Here is a 21224-nt window from a genome sequence, read left to right as displayed (position 1 = left end):
GGCTTGATGTTGGGGGCATAACAGGTGTGAAAGAGTAGTGCTTGGCCCAGCTCTGTGCTGGGGTGGGCATGTCCTGGCCATGTCCCCAGGTGCGGGTGCTGGAGCTGGAGAACCAGCTGCAGAAGGAGCGGCAGAAGCTGGGGGAGCTGCGCAAGAAGCACTACGAGCTGGCTGGCGTGGCGGAGGGCTGGGAGGAGGATGGTGAGTGGTGCCAGCCCTGCTCCTGCTGGGCAGCTGCTCCTGGAAAAGGTGGGGCAGGATGGAGAAGCCCTGCTTGCCATCCATGGCAATGAGAAGGTTTTGCTGCATCCCCCACAAGCCTGGGGATAGTTGGCACACATAGTGGGCAAGTCCTATGGGGTCTCTCCACGGGAAAAACCCCATCATGTGGGATCTACATCATCCTCAGGCAGGGGGTTCAGGTGCTACTAGAGCAGCCTTGTGGTCCCAGAGGGATGGGGCAGAGGGATGCCAGTGGACAGTGCACCCTCTGACCCTGTCTTCCCACTTATAGCTGCAGATTAGCACCAGTGGTAGAAGCAGCCCACAGGGGACACCTGGAACCCTGTGGGGGACACCCCTGGGACCCCACTTGGTGCAGTCTGTTGAGAAGAACCCCAAGGAAGTGGTGCAGAAGCCCCCCCTGAAGCACACATCCCCTGTGTCCCCCCAGGAGCCGCCTCCAGAAGCAGAGCCGAGCCGCCAGCGAGACCCCAGGGCTGGGGCGCGGGCGCGAAGCGCACCTGCATTTATTGGAGTGCTGGGGTGGGGGGAGGTGTCCACGCGGGGGTCTTTAACCCTTTAGTTTTGTTTTTGCACAGATTCTGGGAACTCCTAGAGTCTTCTCTGGCTGAGCGAGAGCGGTCAGGCTTCTCTTGCCTCTAGCTGCTTTTCCAGCCTTAATCCAGCCCCTGGCTCGACATGAATGTCCCTCCGCCCTGGGAATGAGCATGCTGACAGCCCCGGGGGTGCCACCAGGTGGGGGGCAGCCTTTGGGGTGCTGCTGGGCTTGGTGCTAAGTGTGCTCCCCCTCAGCGGGACACTGAGTGCCTTTGGCCACTGCAGGCTGAGAGGTGGTGTTCCCATGGGATACCCTGGCTGGTAACACAGGGTGCTAGGAACAGCTAGGAAAGGGGGCAGCAGCAGGAGGGATGCTGCTATGAGCTCCTGTCCCTCATTCCAGGTCCCCAAAAGGCCTCCCAGATCCCCCTGAGCTGGGCTGCTCTGCCCTGACAGTTCACTGTGTTCATGCCAGCAATAAACCCTCCGCAAGGTGCTGGGTGTGGCTTTGGGGCCACCACAGTGCCACCACACAAGCCACTAGTTCCTGGGGACGGGGGGGGTGACTCTAGGGCAGCAGCACAGAAGGTCTGGGGGGAAGCCAGGGTGCCCCAAAACCAGAGCATCCCAAAGCCAGAGTAAGCAGCTCCCTGTCCCTGCTCACTTTGGTGCCATCCTGGTGTCATCGCCACCCTCTTGGGTGCAGGGGGACCAGGGCCAGTGTGGCTGTGGGCAGGGGTGGCCATGGAGCTGGCACCAGCCAGGGAACCTTTGTGCCTTGAGCAGGGGGCTCAGAGGGCAGGGGGCATCAGCCACCTCTGGGCCCCCCAGCTCATCTCGCTGCAGTGGAGACAGTGAGGTCAGACCATGCAGCAATGTCCCCATCCCCCACAGTCCTGCTGGTGCCCCTGCTGGGGCCAGTGTCCCTCCACTCGAGGTGCTGAGGACGGGATTTGGCCTTTCTCCCTTTGTGAAGAGGCTGAGTTGTCACTGTGTGCTTTCCCAGCAAGGCCCCCCGCCAGCACCCAGCTGGCACCTGGAGCAGTGGGACCTGCCACTGCCATGGCCTCAGAGCTGCCACCCCTCCACGCAGCCATCCAGCGTGCAGGGAGCCACTGTTCCTGTGTGCCCCCAGCCCTGCTGCCAGAGCACCTGCTCCGTGTGCCAGAGGGACCTGGGCTTCTGCTGCTTCCCCATCCTCAGCCTGTGCTGGCCCCCCTTGGATGCAATACCAACCATCCCGTTCCTGCAGGACACAGGGAGCCCCAAAACCCTCCCCGCATTTTTGGGGGAGTCTCGCCTGCACGCCCAACTACCTCAGGCCTTGGGGCCCGGGAGCGGCATGGGGGTCACGGTGGCAGTGGGGGCTTGGGGACAGCGGCACTGCTCTCGGCCTAATCAGCTTGTCCCTTTTGTATCTCAGCCAGGCGTGGGCAGAGGGTCCCTGCAGTGTCCCCAGTGATGGCAGCTGGTGATGGGGACAGTGGGGGTGCCCCCCCACTGCAGGGCAGGTCGATTCGGGTTTTCATTGTATGATAATGACCATGTTGTTTGTTTTGGATTTTTCAATAAAGCCTTCAGCCCAGCCCCGCAACTTGAAGGGGGGACACAGGGGACCTGTGTCACAAGGGGGTTGTGGGCTCTGCCCTCATCAGTGTGCTCAGTGGCCCCCAAAATCACTTGGTGTCGAGGTGACCCAGGTGTTGTTCTGGTGATGACCTCCTGCCTTTGCCCCCGCTGTCCCACACCTGCGTGTCCCCACAGCCAGCCTGCATGTCACCTCTTTTAGCTGGGGTGTAGCAGGATGTGGTCCCAGCTCAGCCCCGAGGAGCGTGGGTGGCTTTGTCCTCCCTTCCTGGGAGGATGATGCTGTAGTGGGGAGGCCATGCAGATCACCCTGTCACCCCAGCAGAGCCAGGTAGCCCACGTAGTCCACAGACAGGAATCTCAGAGGAATGTCCCCTCCTAAGCATGGTTAACCCACCTGGGTGGCACCCAGTCTCCTCTAGCCTTGCCAGGGCCACCTCGACCCCTGGGATGAGAAAGCCCTGTGCCAGCAGCCACTGTCCCGATCATTTTCCCTGCGGGTGTCCCTGCCTGGCAGTGGGGCGGGTTATCCGCAGGGATAGCCGTGTCTCCAGAGGAGCCCAAGGGCTCAGACAGCCAGAGAGGATTTCCCACAGTTCCCAGCCCTGTCCCCAGAGCAGGATGGTGGCAATGGCACCCTTCAGTCGGAACAAGGGGACAGGCTGGGCACGGTGGTGACTGGGGAGAGGCAGGAATGTGCCTGCCGCTGGGTTCCTGTACGTGGGACACAAAGTCAGATCGGGACTGGCGACATATGACAGGGACTGGGACAGCGGGACACAGAGGCTGGAATGGTATAGGGGGGTTGTAGGGCACAGGGTGGGGAGACAGACATAGGATGGGGCAGAGGGGGGAACACAGAGGCTGGAATGATGTTGCGGGGTTGTTAGAGACAGGACAGGAACACAGAGACCGGGAGTACATGGGAATTGGGATGGTAAACAGGACTGTGGATTGGAGATGGGGAGATTGGAAGCTCGGTGGGGGGAGACGCGGTGGGGAAGGGATGGGGCTGGGGCAAGCCCAGAGGTCCCGGTGGGAACAGGGGAGATGGATGACAGGGGAGAGCCCCCGGCGGGGGAACGAGAAGGCAGGACGGGAGCGCCACGAGGGGTCGCGGGCTGAGCCCCGCCCGCGCCGCGCACAGCATACCGGGAGCCCGCGGAGACAGGGCTGGCCGTGCTCCCGCCCACTTAGCCCCGCCTACCTCGGCCCCCGCCTACCCCGCGTAGCTGGAAGCGCCGCTCCCCCCAGAAGCTCCGCCCCATAAAGCCACGGGCCCCGCGTTGACGCAAGAGGGCCGGCCCCGCTCGCCCCGCCTCTCTCGTTAAGCTCCGCCTACCCATGGGGCCCCCGTCCCTCCGTGCATGCCGGCAGGACTCGTCGCCCTGGGACTGGAAGCCCCCGCCTACTGGGCGTGTTCCTCCACCTAAGCCCCGCCTCCGCGGTACGCGCTCACCCTAAGCTCCGCCCACTGGGGAAGCTTCCGCCCTTCTGTTAAGTCCCGCCCCGCCCACCCTCCGCCCCCGCCCCGCCCACCCTCCGCCCCCCGCCCCGCAGAGCACGCCGGGAGCGGCGGGCGCGCGGCGATGGCGGGCGCGGGGCCGGGCGGGGGGCGGGATGGGGCCGTGAGGGCCGCGCTGGCCGTGGCCGCCGCGCTGGCGCTCGCCTTGGCCTGCCTACTGCTGCGGGGCGCGCTGCTGGGCGCGGCGGCGCTGGGCGCGGCGGGCGCCTGGTGTGCCATGCGGCCCGGCCCGCCCGCGCCGCGCCCGCCCGGCAAAGCCGCCGCCAACGGGGGCCCGGCCGCCAGGGCCGCGCCGCGTCGCCCGCAGCCCGGGTAAGCAAGGGGAAGATCGGGGTAGAGCGGGCGGGGAAGCCCCAGACCGCGTCGGAGGTGCTCACCGCGCTCTGTCCCCACAGGGTGCCGCGCTGCCGGCCGCAGGCCCCGCGCCGCCGGTACCCGCTGCCTGAGGCCCGGCCGGCCGTGCCGCTGTGCTTGCCCGCCGCCCGCTGGGAGGGCGGCTCCCCCCGCAGCACGCCTTGGGCCCGCCGGGCCGGGCCGCTCCGCAGCCCCGTCACCGTGAGAATCGCCCCGCCAGCCGTCAGCATCGCCCGATCCCCAGCGTGAGTACGGCGGAGACCGGGACACACCTGGGGGAGCCCGCTTGTCAGCCACGGTGGGGACCAGGACGCTGTGGGGAACGCTCAGTCCCCTGTGCTGTGCCCGGGAACAGCATCCCATCCTGAGCGCTGCCATGTGCCTGGGGGGATGGTGCTGTCCAAACCTCCGGGAAGGGCTGCAGGGCGGAGCTGTGTCCTCCCTTCTGTGGGGGGATCAGACCGGGACCCCAGCCTGTCTCACACCTCACTGTGCTCTGTCCCACAGTCTAGAACAGCTGGTCTCGCCACTGGCCTTCCCAGCCACCAGCAGCCCTGACCCATGTGCGAAGGAGACTGTGCTGAATGCCATCAGGGAGAGCAGGAAAAGGGCTGTGGAGGAGGAGGAGGACCAGACTTTTGAGAATGATCAGGAGACCAAAAGAAGGTAAAAAGGGAGCTGTTCAAGTTGCAGACAGTGTGTTGGGAAGGTCACAATTGGGATTCTTGCTCCAGAGGTGACCAATGGGATGTGTCCCAGAGCATGCCAGGCCCCATGAGACCTGGAGTCAGGGCTGGAAAAGTACTGTGAGAAGTTAACTGCAGAGAGGAAGCACACCCCATCCATCACCCAGTCCTTCGTGCTGCATCTGAAAGTCCTCCTTTAAAAGTCGAAGGAATGTGGTTTAGGTGTGGGTCCAGTGTGTTCCCCTGCCTGTCTGGGATGTGTTTTGGGAAGCCTAGATGGGAACAGGCTTGTCTCCTCACAGGGGTTTGAAGACTGAGAAAGCATGGTGGGAAATGTTGGTATCTGCTGTGGGCTCTGTCCTTCCGTCAGCCCCAGGCTCCCAGGAGAGATGGGATTACCAGGTGGAAGCATTGCACTTGGAGAGCTCCAAGCATTTCCCTTCTGAGCTGATCTATCAGTGGGAGGTGAAACAAGAGAGAAAGTGAGACACTGCTGCTTTTGTTACTCAAGGCCAGCAACTTCCATCCCTGAGTTGGAAGGAGGGAGGGTGCTATGTTTCTGCCAGTGTCCATAGGAAGGACAAGAAGCAAATCCTGAGAACCATGGTCTGCCAAAGCCTTTCCAACCACCCAGCCACAGCACTGTTTTGCTATCCCACCCTCCTGCTTTTCCTAGAATCACAGGATGATTTTGGTTGGAAGGGACCTTAAAGGTCATCCAGTGCCACCCTCTATAATAGGCAGGGACATGCTCCACTAGACCAGGGTGCTCCAAGCCCTGTCCAGCCTGGCCTTGAGCACTTCTGGGGATGAGGCAGCCACACTTTGTCTGGACAGCCTGTTCCAGGGCATCACCACTCAGAGAGAAGAATTTATTCTGTATATCCAGTCTAAATTACCCTGCTTTCAATTTGAAGTCTTTCCTCCTTGTCTATGATGGCACTTCTTGATGCAGTCCTTCTCCAGTTTCCTTGCAAACCCCTTCAGATCCTGAAAGGCTGCTGGGATCTCCACACAACCTTCTCTGCTTCAGGCTGAGCAGCCCCTGATGTCTCAGCCTGTTTCTACAGGGAAGGTGCTCTAGTCCCCTTACTGAATTCGTTGCTCTTTTCTGCACTTGCTCCAAAAGTTGCCTTGTCCTTCCTAGTTATGTCCATGGAGCCTCTTCCATCTGGGCTGGGATGGGGGGCTAAGAATGGGGCATTGTCCTGCCCCAGGGCTGCTGCTGTAGGTGGCCCAAGGAGCAGAGCAGGGTAAAGCAGGGTACACTGTCCTCTTCCAGCACTGAATTCCCATCTCTGAATGCTTGGCTCATTGGATCTGAGCCCCACAGGAGCCAATCAGGACAACAGAATGTGTGCGCAGACAAAATCAGTTCAGTGTATTTTTCTTTAAACTGTTTTTGTAATATGTTGATACACAGCTCTGCCACAAAAGCCAATTTTAAAGGCATTAATGTCTGGCAAGCACAAGGAATGGTTGTGGATAGAAAATTTTGTGTACTTGGTGGACAGAAAGGAGCTGTGTCAGCTGGCGAGTGTGGGACCACCTGTGCCTTGGAGTCAGCTTGCCCTGGGCTTGAGGGGAGCTTTTGGCCAAGTGACAGGGCTGTCCTACACCTCCAGTTCCACTTTACAGCAGGGTGTCTTTTGACACTTCAGATCCTCATGAAATCATAATGGGAAGGGGAACTCAGTTTTTTACTTGAACCGTCCAGGGCATTGGTTAGGAAGAGGTCAGAGCTCAAGTCTGTTCAGAAAAACTGAGCAGCTCATTTCTAGAAGTATTTTGGCTTAGAGTAATGGATTTAAGCAATTTTTTTTTTACATAGAATTACTGTGCCAAGCAGGCAGCTGGATGAGCTCCTGGTGTTTGGGGTGAGAATCAGTGAGGACAGGCCTATAGGGAGAGAAAATCTGCAGCAGGGTGTAGGTGGGGAAAAGCTCTGTCCTGAGTATTGGGTGCCAGGAAAAAAGCAAGGTTTGATCTCTCTCTGGGTGCTCAGCCTGCCTTTCCCTAGGCTGGGAGAGGCTTCCACACTGTCATAGGCTTTCACACTCTCTTCCCACAGGCGCCACGACAGCAGTGGAAGTGGGCAGTCAGCATTTGAGCCACTGATAGCTAATGGTGCCCCTGCTTCTCTTATACCCAAGTAAGTGCCCAACAGCCAAAAGCAGCTCCTGGAATGGGAGGGAGCAAATGTCTGTGGGATCTGAAAAAGGGGGCTTGGGTTTTGCTTGCAGAGCAAGAGAGATTGTGATTGTGGCTTGAGTCTGTCACCTGTGACAGCAAGGCTGTGCTGCTGCTGAGAGTTGTTTCTAAGCAGGATTTCCTTCCTCCACCTGCCCTGTATGAAAAGGACCAATGGGCAGGAGCAGTGAGGAGCTCATCAAACCTTTATCCCCCTCCAGGCCAGGCTCTCTGAAGAGGGGCCTCATCTCCCAGTACCCAGATGACTGCTCCAACAAGAGGTCTCGCACCTCCTCCATGAGCTCCCTCAGCAACACCTACGCCGGCGGGATCCCCAGCTCCATCCGCAACGCCATCGCCAGCTCCTACAGCTCCAGCCGGGGCCTCTCACAGGTAGGGACACTGGATCTTGGCATTCTTTTGGGATCACCTGTGTAATCCCAGCTCTGGGCTCGTGAGGAGACAGCGGTGTGGCAGGGTGTCTGGACCCAGTGTGGCTCAGCCTGGCAGTCTCACCAGCTCAGAGAGCAGGTGAGCTGTGGGCCGTGGGCCAAGCAGCAATTATTTCATTTTTGGAGGAGTCCCAGGTTGAGCTGTACTGCTCTTTTACACCAAACCAAGAAAGAGACTGTTTTCTCCTCTCTCCTGCCTCTTGGTCAGTCTGCTAGACTGGATAGATCCAGGTGAAGGAAAAAATGGTGTTGCTGTGCTGACATCTTTTCAGCAGGAATCAGCAGTGTGGGAGCCATGTATTCTCATTCTGACCCAGGTCCCACCTGCTGACAGTGATGGAGCACTGCTTGTGGCCTGGCTGGGCTTGCAGGTGCCAGGGACAGAAAGCCATGGCTACTGGAGCTTTGTCTGGGTGGGGAAAGGTTTGCTCCAGGCGGAGGGAGGGAAGGGTTTGCTGGGACTGCAGAGAGTCTCACCCTTGCATTGCAATCCATCTGCTTTGAACCCCTGGCAAGGAGGTGCTGCCTCCTGCCAGAGCAGCCCCACACACAAGGGTGTCCAAAGCAGTTGAGAAAGACCACCTGTGTCGCACAAAGGTAAGTGCCCAGAAGTGTACTCCCTCCCTGGGCTCAGTCAGGGCAGTAAAGGCCCTGGAGGCTGCTTTTTCCTTATGTGGGTTCAGCTGAGGGTGGCCAGATTTTGTGCTCCCTAAAATGTGGAGGGGAGTTTAAGTGGTGGTGAAGCAGGAGAAGCTCTGAGCTCATTGGGCTCAACAACCATGGCCCTGGGCAGTGGGGCTTGTTGTGGGAGATCAGGGGGCCTGTACTCTCTGCCAGACTCATGCCAAGTTACTGCTGGTATCTCTCTGCATTCCAGCTGTGGAAGAGAAGAGGTGTGAGCGTGTCCCCTCTGTCCAGCCCAGCGTCCTCCCGCCCCCAGACACCAGAGTGGCCTCTCAAGAAAGCCAGGTAATCAGCTGATGGCCAGCCAGCAAGAGAGCGGTCTTTCCCAGCCATCTTAGCATGCAAATCCCACTTTCCACTGGAGCTGGGACAGTCCAGGCCCCTCTCCTACACACAGTGGTGTAGAGACCCACTTGTGTCGATTGGTCTCCCTGTCACCTTGTCATGCTGTGGTGTGTCTAAGCTGTGTCACCCCTGGCCCACTCCCCATTAAAGTCAGAGATTTAAGGGCACAGGTTGCCACAGTAGTGATGGTGCTTGGTGGCATTGGCCTGGCCAGGATTGCCAGATCATTAGAAGGAGACAGGCCCTGATTTTTGCCTTGTCAAAGTCAAATCCCAGGATCTGTATTTTAGTGCCTGCCTTGGAGCACAGCCTGTGTTCTCCTCTTTACAAAATCAGAGGAGCCTGAACTTATGTCAGAACTAAAAGTGGCACAACCACCTGGATGGGCCCAACCTGCAAGGGGCAGTGACTGCCATCTACTCTCCTGAGGCTGACTCATCTTGTGGAGGGTGCACAGGCTCAACCAAGCTGAGTCTGGAGGAGGAAGCAATTCCTCTGCCTGGAGTTGGGCAAAGCTTTTGTCTTGAGATCTGTTTGCAGGAGGCAGATAAACACCAGGGATACTCCTGCAAGTCTTCAGCCTGTTCAGTCTCAACCTGCTCCCTGCAGACAGGGCTGGCTGGGCCCAGGGTTGACCGTAACTGTCCCTCCTGCTTACACAGGGAAGAAGAGTCACAGCATTCCAATGCTTCCACCCCAGTGAAATCAGACAAGGAGCTGCAGCCAGAGAAAGGTAAGTGTAGGTGTGCCCCGACACTGCACCCAGGTCACCAGTGCAAGCAAGAGAGCAGGACAGGAGGCAGTTGAGGTCTGCAGTGGGATTGGCTTGAGGGGTCACCTGGAAACTTGGCATGTGCTGGTCCCAAGGCAGTGGCCCTTCTGCCCTCAGTGACTGCCCTAGTGGGATTTCCAGGTGACAAGGGGATGCTGACAGTGTTGGGGTGCTAGCAGATGCCTGGAAACTGGCTTGCAAGAGCGAGCTCCAGCTCCCAACCCGGCATGGGTCAGGTGTCAGCCTTGATCCGCAAACTGCAGTGGCATGAGTAGTACTCTGACCGAATTCCAGTCTGAGCTTATGCCAATGCTTCCTCAGCTAAAATGGAGAGGAAATCCTCTGTGCCCATGGCAGATGGGCCCCATAATACAGTGCCAGCTGTGGCATGTGGTTTGGGTAAGGCAGCATGTTGGCACAATCCATGGAGCTCGGAAGGGGCCACTGCCCCACAGAGCCCACCAGCCTCATGTCACAGACCTCCTGGATGTGAAGCTGCTCTTCAGGGTATCACAGCCTTGTCCTCAGCTTAAAACCATGCCTCTGCCCTCCGAGTTGGGGCACCCAGAGTGGGGTCAGAAGGGACAGACCCATCACTACAACCAACACTTCTCTGCCCAGAGCTCAGCCTAACTTGTCTCCTTCTGTAGGTGTGGAGTCACCGGTGTGGAAGAAGCAGAATTCCCTGAGCCCACCATCTGCTTCGGGGAGCAGTGGGAAGCGCAAGCGGAAGATCCCATTGCTGTCATCTTTCCGTGGGGACCAGCTAGTGCTGGTATGTTGCTGTCTCACAGCCTTTTTGGTCCCGCTCTGGCAATAGAATGTGCTCACTGCAATTTCTGCAGGGCTGGGGGCGCACTGACCTGCCTGCCCTCAGGAAGGAGGCCCCGTCCTTGGTCGAGTGGGAAGTGACGCTCTCCCCAGCCCCAGTGTCTGGTGGGCTGTGCGTGGTTGTGCTGCCTGCTGCCGGACCAGGTAATGGCCTGGGGAGGGCCTGCCATGCCCTCGGTGCCACGCCGGGGGCCCACCAGTGTCCGGGACCTGAGTAGCTGCGGCAGGACCACCTGCTTCACAGGGCTCACCACAGACAGTCGCCAGCACGCCTTCAGAGAGGCTCTGCCCGCTTCCCTGGGAAGGAGCTAAGCTGCTGCTGCTCTCTCTTGGCAGCCCCCACCACCTCAGCTGGGCTACTCCGTCACCTCAGAGGACCTGGATGCAGAGAAGAAGGCAGTGCTGCAGTGGTTCAACAGTGTCTTGGAGGATAAGGCTGGTAAGGATGGGCTGGAAATGTTGGAGGAGTAGGAGCAAGCTTGGGTCTGGGGGTGCTCTTGATGCCTTCCAGCTGAAGAAATCTCATGCTTTGTGGTGCTGGGTGAGGTTGCCCAGGGCTGTGGGGTGTAGGTGCAGCTCCCCTGCCTGCTGGGAAACTCTGCTAAAGGTTTGTTCCTCACAGCCAGTTGTGGGTCCTGATATCTTGCTGTTTCCCTGTAGATGCAGTCCCCAGCACCACTGCAGAGACAATGCCTGTGTCCAAGCCGCCGGTGTTTGTTGTGACCTCCGCTGGGCCTATGCCTGCCTCCACAGCTCCTGCCCCAGCCAGCTCCTCACTTCTGGACAGTCTGAAGAAGATGCAGAGCAGCCAGGCTGTATCCACAACACCAGGTGAGGTGGAAGAGGAGAGTTGGCACAGTGGAATGCCAGCAGAGTCAGGCAGGTGCAGCAGGAATTCCTCGTTGTCTCTGCATGAAGCAGCTGACAAAAACCATCTGTTCAAATGCTCTGCTGGCAGCAGAGCTAGCATTCAGGGCTTGAGGGGACACCTTTGGGGATGCTGAGCCCGTGGTCGTGCTGGAAGCTATGGTAACTGTGGAGGGCTAGGTGTGATGGGAGCTCTGGGAGCCTTTGCAGCCGTAGGTCAGTACCATGGCCGAAAGGTGGGCTTCTAAAGGTGTCCCCTTGTCCATAAATAAGCTCTTTCCCCTTTCCAGATTCCACTGGAACTGTGGCAGCATCCCAGCCACCTCCGTCAGCTGCACAGCCACCTGCTCCTGCTGTGTCATTGGAGTCAAGCTCTCTGCCTGCCATCTCTGCTGACACCAAGCCTGTGCCTGTATTGAGCACACCTTCCCCCAGTGCTCCCACTGCCCTGGTGGTGCAACCCCCCAGCAGCCTGGCCTCTCCTGTGTTCACTGAGCTGGGCCAGACGCCCAGCAAGCCTCCCTCCTTCCAAAAGCCAAGCATCCTGTTCGGGATGCTGAACACCCCGCCAGCCAGCCAGCCAGCAGTGACTGCGGCCGCTACCGTGCCCACCACGGCCACTGCTACACCCACTGCATCCACTGCTGTGCCCACCCCACCCACTGCCATGCCCACCACAACCCCCATCTTCAAACCCATCTTCGGTGCTGTGCCGAAGAGTGAGAACGCAGCAGTCTGCACGGCTGTCACTTCCACCACAGCCACCATGCCCATAAGCTCAGGCCCTGCCTCAACGTCCTCCACATCCTCCATATTCAAGCCCATCTTTGGCAGCATCACTGCAGCTTCATCCCCAGCAAAAGTTTCTCCTTTTGCCTTCAAACCTGCGGCACAGCCGGCCTCAGAGCCGACAACTGCCTCCACAGCTGCTCTGGCAGGAATCACGGGTCTTCCAAACGTCATCTTCACCACTGCAGCTACAACTGCCACCACCCAGAGTTCCTCCACGGATGCCACCATTAAACCTGTCTTCAGCTTTGGACCGAACCCGCCTGCTTCCGCTGGCCCTGCTGCTAGTGTGACTGTCAATGCTGCCACCTCCACCAGCACAACACAGCCCTTCCTGTTTGGAGGCCTCTCCAGCTCTGCTCCCAGCACAGAAACCAGCTTTACCCCCTCAGGGCCTGTGTTCCAGTTTGGGAAGCCACCTCCAGCTGCAGTCACTGCCACCACCAGTGTCCCAGGAGGCCCTGCCTTTGGCCAGGTACCTTCAAACTCAACGGTTGCTGCCACCACTGTGGGCTTTAGCATATTTGGGAGCACTACACTGACCACCTCTGCCCCAGCCACCACAGCTCAAGTGCCACCGACATTCGGCTCCTCAGTTTCAGCTTTTGGCAGCTTTTCAGCCAGCGCAAAGCCACTGCCACCGTACCCTGGCACTGGGAGCCAGCTCACCTTCAGCACTGGGGCTGCTGAGAGCCAGGTGCCCACCAGCAAGCCTGCTGCTGGCCCCATCAGCTTCACCCCCTCGTTCAGTTTCGGAGCCTCCCCAGCACAGTCGGTGGCTCAGCCAGCATTTGGCAGTGGTGCCCAGCCAGCCTTTGGCACAACCAGTGCCCAGGGCTCCTTTGGCACCAGCAGCACCCAGGCAGCATTTGGAACCACCACCTCGGTGTTTTCTTTTGGAACAGCCACCTCCACCACATCCAGCTTTGGTGCCACCACCCAGACCACAAGCAGCAGCACCGGTGCCAGTGTCTTTGGCACCACTCCATCTCCATTCACTTTTGGGGCCAGCACCCAGCCAGGCCCCTCCACCAGCGCCTTTGGGATGGGTACACTGGGCCTCAGCAGTGGGTCCCCAGCTGTGGCCTTCAGCTTCGGGGCTGGGCAGAGCGGGGCAGCCCCGGCAGCAGCGCCCTTCAGCTCATCTCTGCCGCAGAGTGCACTGGGAGCGCAGGGCCAGAGCACGCCCTTCGCCTTCACCATGACCAGCACTCCCAACAGCAAGCCTGCATTTGGAGGTGAGTCATTATGGAGCCATGGAATGGGTCATGTTGGAGGGGGCCTTTAAGATAATGTCTCAGGGCCCTGTCCAACATGGCCTTGAACATTTCCAGGATGGGATGGGGGCAGACAGGCCATCTTGAGGATCTAGAGTTGGGCAGGAATATTTCTGATGGACCTTGCCAAGGTGCCCAGGGTCCACAGCCCTGGTGAGGCCTGTGTTCCTGCTATGCAGAGCCTTGCTGTACAAAGGGAAGGCACTCCCATCACTCCCTGTAGTGATCCTGATCCTCTGGGGAGGGGAATCCCTAAACTCTGCTCATTGGCCCCTCTGAAGGCACCAGCTCCCCGACTTTGCCCATCCAAGTATCCTGCAGGAGCCGAGGTTATCTGAGTCCTTAAGAACCACCTGGAACACCTTAGTGAGCTGGAATGCTGCCAACCAGCACCTGCTCCATGGATTGTGCCTAACAGCAAAACTGTTAGGTTTCCCTAACACTTGAGATCCTCGCTGGATATTCCCAGCTCCCATGGAACTGAAACCACACAGTGAGCAACTCCTTGATCTAGCAAGGCCAAGGTCTTTGTTCCTCTCTGACAAATTCTTCTGTGCGGCCCTGCTGTTCAGAGAGTCCAGGGACTATCTGGAAAATGTAACTTTTGCATTAAAAGGGCTTTTCAGGAGCAGAGGCTGGTTCTGGGGGATGGATTGTGGTGCTTCAGCCCCCATAGAGCATCTTGTCCCTCCTCTGGGTGCCACCAGCTCCCAAAAGCTCTTTCTCCTTTGCTAACCCTGTCTCACAGTGACCTGTTGCTTTCCAGGAGCTTCAGTGCCCACCTTTGGGCAGGGCACGCCTGTCCCTGGAGCTGTGGGCAGTGGAAGCAGCACCCTTTCCTTCAGGACACCCAGCACTCCTGCCTCAAGCTTTGGAGGAGTCGGCACTTCCTTTGGTAAGGAGGGAGTTGATGCTCCAGCCTTGGGGAGCTCATGGGTCACAGTGTCCCCTTAGGCTGGGGACAGTGGTAGGGCCAGGTGTTCTCTGGGAGACGGCTCAGGGAGTACATGCTGGACTCTTGCCAAGTCTTCCATTCCTCCCAGGGTGAGAATTGCACTGATTCCAAAGCTAGCAACCTGAGCAACCTTTCTGCTTCCAGGTTCATCCACTCCCACCTTCTCCATCGGGGCAGGATCCAAGATGGGCACTCGCCAACGGCTGCAGGCACGGAGGCAGCACACCCGCAAAAAGTAGCCCTGGTGCTGCTGGGCTCCACTGGCTCACGTGTGGGGGCCTCTGGACTGGAGCTGTCCCTGTGGTGGGACCAGGCCCCGTCCCTGACACCCACTGGATGATAAGCCAAACTCTTGTTACTTGAACAGTTCCAGACCCAAGACTGGACAAATCTCTGTACATATCCACAATGTTCTTTTCCCTCAATTTATTTTGCCTTGTTTAATAATGTGTACATTTCTCCCCATTTGCTTCTTGTAGCTGTTTCCATGCCCCTTCCCAGCCCTCAGCCAGCCCCAAGGCCTTGTCCCGCTCAGAGCTTGGCTGGCGACATGCCGTGGTTCCGAGTTCCTGTCAGACGCCGTCTTCACCAGGTCCCAAAATCTTTCCCATTGTTCATCCTGTGGCCTGGTGAACATGGTCCCATGCCTGCAGCCAGGGTGAGTTCCAGCCTGGCTCTGTTTCGGTGCCACAGCTGACTGGCATGAGTGCGGCTGGGTGACACCCCTGGGACCTGATGTCCTGCTGCCTCCAGCTGAGGACATGCCATAGCCTGGGACCTGCGCTGGAGGCACGGGGTGAGGATGGGGGTCCCCCCACCCCTCTCCCATCTCCGCTGCTTCGTGGGGCTGTGGGCTGCCCCCACCCTGCTCCCCAGTTCTGCTTTATCCATGCTCCTGTTCCTGCACTCACTGAATCGAGTTTGGAGGAAGAGCTAAACCGTGTGTGTGGCGGCATGTTGGTTATGCCGGATTTGCTGTTTGGAGTTTCTTTTTCGGGGGCACCAGTCCTTGGGGGGAGACGTGCCCCGGCTAATTGGGTGTTGACAGTAGCATCACTGCGTGGCTGCTCGTGCTGGGGAGTTGTCCCTTCTATGTCGTGACTAAAAGGCAGCTAGGACAGGGGATTCCAACTATGGCAGTCTCTCCACTCCCTTTTCCTCTCTCTTTCTCCTCTCTTCCACATTTCAGGGGGCTCTGGAACTGCTCACAGGAGGAGGCCAGAGCAGATGCATTCTCCCCTCCATCCCAAATCCAAGTTGTTTTTCATTTTTCATTCCAGTGGATTTTACTAGCTCTTAGGAACTGTGGTGCTGCTTCCCTTGTCCCCATCCAGCCAGGAGTGAGATTCCCACCCTTCCCTGCCTTGGAGCTTCTGTGGAAGAGACTGCCAGAGCTGGGGGTCACCAAAGAGCCACCCCCTGCCCTGTCCCTGGCGAGGGATGGGCACTCCATTCCCAGGAGTGCTTTGCTGCTGGGTTTTTACTCTCCGAGCCGTGTGAGTGTGTGTGTTTGCTGGGGTCTAAATTTAAAAAAAAGAAAAAAAAAGAAAAAAATCACAAATATTTAAACATTTTTTAGCAAAATAAAAATTTATTTTTATATTTAAGCTAAATTGCCTTCAAATTCCTTCAAGCTTGGTTCAGTGAAGTTGCCTACCCTGCAGCCGTTAGTGTAGGTATTCCCACCCTGCCTGTGCCTGTGGGAATGCACTGTACTGGGAAAGGCAGCTGCATCCTGCAGGCTCTGCCATGCTCCCCCCCACTGTTCATCATCCCCTTCCTTTTAAATGTGATGTATGTGGATGTGACTAAACCTTTTTTTGTTAGTTTTTTTAAGTTTTTAATTATTTCTCTGAGGGTGGGGAGCAGGAGCTCTGATGTTACGGTGCTGAGTGCCAGGGTCAAGACATCTCTCCCAGCAGAAAGGGCAGTTGATGGGCTCTATGTGGCACAGAGGGGACACAGCCCTGTAGTAAGGGGACGTAGAGGACCTCCAGGTCCTGATGGGAATGTTCTGGCCATCATCCACCAACATGGCTGTGGGTGCAGTGGACCAAGAGCAGCCAAGCTGGGAAAATGTGTCCTTGGGGTTGGAGGAAGCAGAGGGCAAGGGGCTATTGCCTGCAAAGACTGACCTTGGGTGTCCTTCCCTGTGCCCGTTAGGATTCTGGGCCAGGAGAGCACCTGCTCCTCGTCCTTGAGGTGCCAGGGTTTGGCCAGGTCAGCTCTGAGAAGATGGGGATGAGCTGGGACAAGGTTGAGGCCACCCTGACTCTGGGTCCTGCCCTCAGGTAGCTGCCCCATGTAGTCCCACACACCTGTGAGGAGCCAGGCTGTCCCTTCCCTGCCACACAGGCCCTGCTGGGAGAGCCCCTTGTGCTTGGGGAGAGGCTGGATTTTAACTGACTGAAGACTTGGATCATTCCTGGTGTGGCTGATGAGGATTTTAGTGTGAATGTGCAGTTTTTGTTTCCCTGCTTCTCATGTCTCCAGTTTAAAATAAAATGAACTGTGTTCACTTGGCTGTGCCCATGTATGTTTCCTGGGGCTGGGATTCCCGGGGCAGGGTGGTGCTAGTGGGGTTCAGGTGGAGCACCCTCTGGCTCATGTTCCTTGCTCTCCCAGTTCAAAGAGAGGGAGAGGATTATTATTATTACTATTATTATTATTATTATTATTATTATTATTATTTCATCTTTTTCCCTCCCACTATGCCTCTACTATGAGCAGTGGCAGTTTCAGGGCAGGACTACACAAACACACTGGAAAAAAAACAGCAAAAAGAGAGAAACTTTTAATCTGCTTCGTCCCTACAGTGAATTTTTTTCAGGAGGTAACATGATAAACTACCCTTAATCCAGCTGGAGGACCCCAGCCTTGCAGGGTGCAGAGTGCGGATTGCCTTGGGAGCAAACCTGGGGCAGGGGCTGGCTGCAAGGGGCAGCCCTGGGTGAGCAGTTGCCCCTTCCTGTCACCAGGGTGGTCCCAGCATTGGCACTCAGTCCCCAGCGTTACAGAATTCTCGCTGACTGCAGTTAGCAAAGAGCTTGACTTGTGTTCAGGCCAGTATGTGTTCCCCACAGCCACAGCTGTGCAGGGGTTTGTCCAGAAAACGTTTCATTCTTTCACCCGCTGCTTTTTCTTTTTCCTCTTCTTGGGAGCTGCTCCTGGCTCTGTTCCCTCTCCTGGCTGCGGGCTCTCCTTGGCTGCTGCAGGCAGGGAGCTGTAGACAAGAGCAAACGGCCTGAGCCACAAACCCCCCCTTAACACCCTCCCCAGGGTGCCCCCCCGAAGCAGCCCCCACAGCCCCCCTCACCTGGGGGCAGCAGCCCCTTCCCTGCACCGCTCCAGCACAGCCACGAAGAAGCCGTGGGTGAAAGTCTCTGCAGGGGAAGCACGGAGGCAGCTCTCTGCTCCAGAGAAGACCGCGAGCCCTCGGCAGGGCCACGACGGGAAGGCAGTCACCAGCCTGCGGCATGGAAAAGGGCTCAGCACCAACCCTGCCCTACAGCCCCCCAGGCTCCCTAAGCCAGACCCACCTGAAGGCCGAGCCCCACTCCTGCAGTACAGCCTGCACCACATCCTCGTTCTCTTCCTGGTGCAGGGAGCAGGTGGAGTAGACCAGGCGCTGGAGAGCTGGGAAGCTCAGGGCATGGCTGAGGACGCGGCGCTGGAAGCCAGCCAGTGCTTGCAAGCGCTCAGCACTCGGGGCCGCCTCCTCCCCTGGCCCCCGCGTCACCATCCCTGCCGGACGGGAGCTGTCACCCGGGGTTTGCACACCCACAGCCCAGTTCCAGGGGAGCAGCTGGAGCCCCACACATTACCTGAGCCGCTGCAGGATGGGTCGAGAAGGATGTGGGTTACCCTGCTGTATTTGCGGTCTCTGGGGTTCACGGTCAGGAAGTCCTGCTGGACCAGCTGACAGCCAGTGACCCCTGCCCGTGTCAGCAGTGTGTTCATGGTGGCCACGCGCTTGGGGTCCACATCAAAGGCAAAGATCTGTCTGAAGGCAGAGCCAAGCGCCCAAGACAAGCCGTGAACAGACCACCTGGCCTCCAGGAACACTCAAATACTGGGCAGGCAGACCTTTAGAGCTGCCTCCCCTCTGGCAGGGTTATGGACCGGGACCAGGGCTGGGGGCTGGGAGTGAACCCCTATGAGACTTCATGTCCCCTCAGGTCCTTCCAGTGGCCCAGAAGTGACCAGCTCACCTGAGTTGGTGACAGGTTGTAGCTCCTCCTGCCATCTTCTTGTGGGCTCAGGGGGACCAGGGCCACCTCCCCCCTTCCCTCCACCCCTGCACACAACTCTGCCCTCACCCCTTGTTCTTCAGGATGGCAGCCAGGTGGCTTGTCTTGTTCCCAGGGGCAGCACAGGCATCGATGACATGGGAGCCAGCAACAGGGCCAAGGAGGAAGGCAGGGAGGCAGCTGGCCTGCAAGAGGGTAAAGACCATCAGAGGGGTGGGCAGAAACACCTGCCCCCTCCTCAGGAGGCAGGGCCGATGCTGTGGAGTCACAAGGACCACCATGACACAGGGCCAAGGCCATCACCACGCTCCACTAAAAGCCTTGGCCAACCCACAGCCCCCTGCTCCTCCCAACTCCCACAGGGATTTTATACCCCAGAATTTCATCTTGAACCATCAAACAGAAGCAAAGCCCCACGGGTGTCCCACAGTTTCTGCTTTGACTTAAATGCTGCAGCAAGCTGAGCCACTGTGGAAAGGAGCTCACCCTTCATCCCTGTCAGTAGTTTTCCTGCCCCTGCAACTTTCTGCTCCCCAGTTCCCCCACCTTGTCCTGCAGAATTATGTGTCCTGAAGTATACAGCAGGTTGTCATGGAGGTGTGTCTGTGAAGGGAAAACCAACAGCTCCGGAAGATGCAGATCCAACATGAATTTTTTTCCAGAAAGGGCCTTCATCTCCTCCACACTGTCCAAGAGACACAGGGAGCATGAATACAAAGTCCTAATCCCACTGCTCACAGCAGAGCCCAGGCTGAGAAATCCCTTCATCCCACAGCTCCTCACCAGCTCCAGGCAGCACCCAGATAGGCAGCATCCAAGAGTGGGGAGTGATAGAGACCCCAACCCAACCACTCTGAGCACCAAGTTCAGCAACCCTTCAACCCACCAGACCTCATCCCACTTGCTGACATTCTAGGAAAGGTGGGATAGCAGAAAGAAGCACTCACCTGGATGCCTTGCCCAGATAGGCATATCCCTGGCGCTTGAAGAACTCGATCACATCGTCCACACAAGTCTTCAGGGTGTTGATCCGGACGTAGCGTGGGACCTGGGAGGCTGCAAGGGGCCGGACAGGTCAGACACAGACCCCACTGCTCCCAGCACAGAGTGCCCACCCAGCCCGAGCCCACTCACCTGCGGCGCTTACCGCCTCCGGGGCCAGCAGGTCCTCGTTGCGGCTCACCTTGTGCCGCACCTTCATGCGCGCCAGCTCGGCCTCCAGCCGGGCCCGGTGCCGCCGGGCCAGGGCCTTCCACCGGCCCCCGCACTTCAGCCCCTTGCCGAAGAGCAGATCATACACCAAGACCTGCGGGGAGGGGACGAGGTGAGCCCGGCCCCGCCGCCCCAGGCCACCGCGGCTCCGGGACACCGCGACCCGGGGATTCTGCGCATCCGGGACGGCGCGGCTGCAGCACACGGCCCCGCGGCCCAGGGATTCCGCGGACGGCCGTACCTTCGCCAGCTGCGGCGGCAGCTTCTTCTCGGCCTGCAGCAGCGCGGCTCCATCCAGCAGCTTCTCCAGCACCGAGGCGTAGCGGAGGGTCTCGGACACCAGCGCGTACAGCTGCCGGACATGCTGCGGAGCAGCCAGCGATGAGCGCTGCCGGGCCCGCGCCGGGCTCCGGGCTCCCCCCGCCCTCCCGGGTGCGACTTCCCCGGCCGCCCCGCACCCCCGCTCCCTCCGGGCGCACCGGGAAGCCGCTGTTGTACACGAGGCTCTTCAGGCCGCCCTCGCCGCGCTCTAGCCCCGCCAGCACCGCGGCCGCCGCGCTGTACAGCGCCATGTGCGCCCCGCGCCGCTTCCGCCGGGGCCTCCGAGCCGCAGGGGGCGAGCGCGGCCCCGCTCCGGGCTCGGTGCCCGGGGCAGAGCGGGGAGGGGGCGCGGGGCGGGCACCGTGCGGGCGCTGCTCGGCGGGCAGCGCGGGCGGAAGGGCCCGGCCCACCCCGGCCTCGCCATCATCGCAGTGACCCCGGCCAACCCGGTCACCCCGGTCACCCCGGTGATCCCAGCCACCTTGTCCACCCTGGCCCCCCCGATCACCCCATCATCACAATGACCTCGGCCACTCTGGTCGCCCCGGCCAGCCAATGACCCCGGTCACCCCCATCATCCCGGCCACTCCATCATCGGTGACTTTGGCCAGCCCAGTGACACCAGTGACCCCCGTCACCCTCCCTGTTCATCCTGGTGATCCCACCCTGACCAACCAATCACCCTGACCATCCTGGTTACCCCGGCCATGCCAGCCACCTCTACCACCCCAGTGATCTTGGTCGCCAGCCCCGGACACCCCATCCGGTCCCTGCGTGTGGAAGCACACTGACATTACTACTGATTGTTAGACCCTGTGGTAGCCTGTGGGTGATGGGTTGGTGGGGATTTGCTGCAGACTTTGGTGGGGCTCATACTGCACTCAAACAGAGCAAAGAATGCCCAGCCCTGGAAAGAGGGGTCTGCTCCAGGATAGGGATCTACTCTGAGAAAGACAGATCTGCTCAGACAGGGAAGACAGGGAAGCTCAAAGCTGTATATGGAGGGTAAAGGATGCCCCAGAACAGCCATAAGGCAGTGTCCCAGCAACCTGGACATGGCTTTGAAACTGTCCCCGAGCCATCTGGTGTGATGGATGAGTCACTCCATCCAGCACGACCAGCTCCAGGGACACCTGGATCCGGGAACAGGCGAGAGCTGCTTTGCAGGGTCTGAAGGGTTAGCAGTGGGTGCTGGGGATCAATCATCTTGTACCTGAACAATCAAAAGGTGTAAGAATTTCATTCTAGTGACAGGATCTGGGGGAATGGCTCGAGCTCTGTCACTGTCAGGGAAGGTTTAGTTTGATATCAGAAAAAGGTTCTTCCTCCAGAGGGTGCTGGGGCACT

At 58.8% G+C, this 21224-nt stretch overlaps 3 protein-coding genes across 3 annotated transcripts in view; 2 read left to right on the top strand and 1 right to left on the bottom strand.

Annotated features, from left to right (window-relative positions):
* Positions 1-2380, top strand: part of HIP1 (huntingtin interacting protein 1) — a 44003-nt gene extending 41623 nt beyond the window's left edge. Inside the window, exons 30-31 of the mRNA XM_059487166.1 lie at positions 90-201; positions 515-2380. Of these exons, the coding sequence (XP_059343149.1) occupies positions 90-201; positions 515-525 (123 nt within the window). The 3' untranslated portion in view covers positions 526-2380. The remainder of the gene's footprint in view (positions 1-89; positions 202-514) is intronic.
* Positions 2381-3711: 1331 nt separating this feature from the next.
* On the top strand, positions 3712-16612 carry POM121 (POM121 transmembrane nucleoporin). Its single transcript, XM_059487234.1, has 14 exons — positions 3712-3814; positions 3928-4143; positions 4200-4491; positions 4754-4912; positions 7004-7084; positions 7344-7515; positions 8452-8543; positions 9266-9336; positions 10026-10150; positions 10543-10645; positions 10867-11037; positions 11364-13100; positions 13906-14034; positions 14239-16612. The coding sequence occupies exons 1-14, from the start codon at positions 3712-3714 to the stop codon at positions 14331-14333; spliced, it is 3546 nt and encodes a 1181-aa protein (XP_059343217.1). The 3' UTR covers positions 14334-16612.
* Positions 16613-16870: 258 nt separating this feature from the next.
* On the bottom strand, positions 16871-20193 carry NSUN5 (NOP2/Sun RNA methyltransferase 5). Its single transcript, XM_059487169.1, has 10 exons — positions 20036-20193; positions 19798-19920; positions 19479-19650; positions 19292-19400; positions 18891-19029; positions 18414-18529; positions 17919-18097; positions 17634-17838; positions 17411-17563; positions 16871-17317 (listed from the first exon to the last, which is right to left on the bottom strand). Exons 1-10 carry the CDS (start codon positions 20126-20128, stop codon positions 17212-17214), a joined length of 1395 nt encoding a protein of 464 aa, XP_059343152.1. The 5' UTR covers positions 20129-20193; the 3' UTR covers positions 16871-17211.
* Between the last annotated feature and the right edge of the window lie 1031 nt (positions 20194-21224).

This window comes from Ammospiza nelsoni, chromosome 21 (genome assembly GCF_027579445.1).
Source record: "Ammospiza nelsoni isolate bAmmNel1 chromosome 21, bAmmNel1.pri, whole genome shotgun sequence".
NCBI classification, from domain to species: Eukaryota; Metazoa; Chordata; class Aves; order Passeriformes; family Passerellidae; genus Ammospiza; species Ammospiza nelsoni.
The sequence above is the reverse complement of the archived record's forward strand: the minus strand, read 5'-3'. Positions and strand labels throughout refer to the sequence as shown.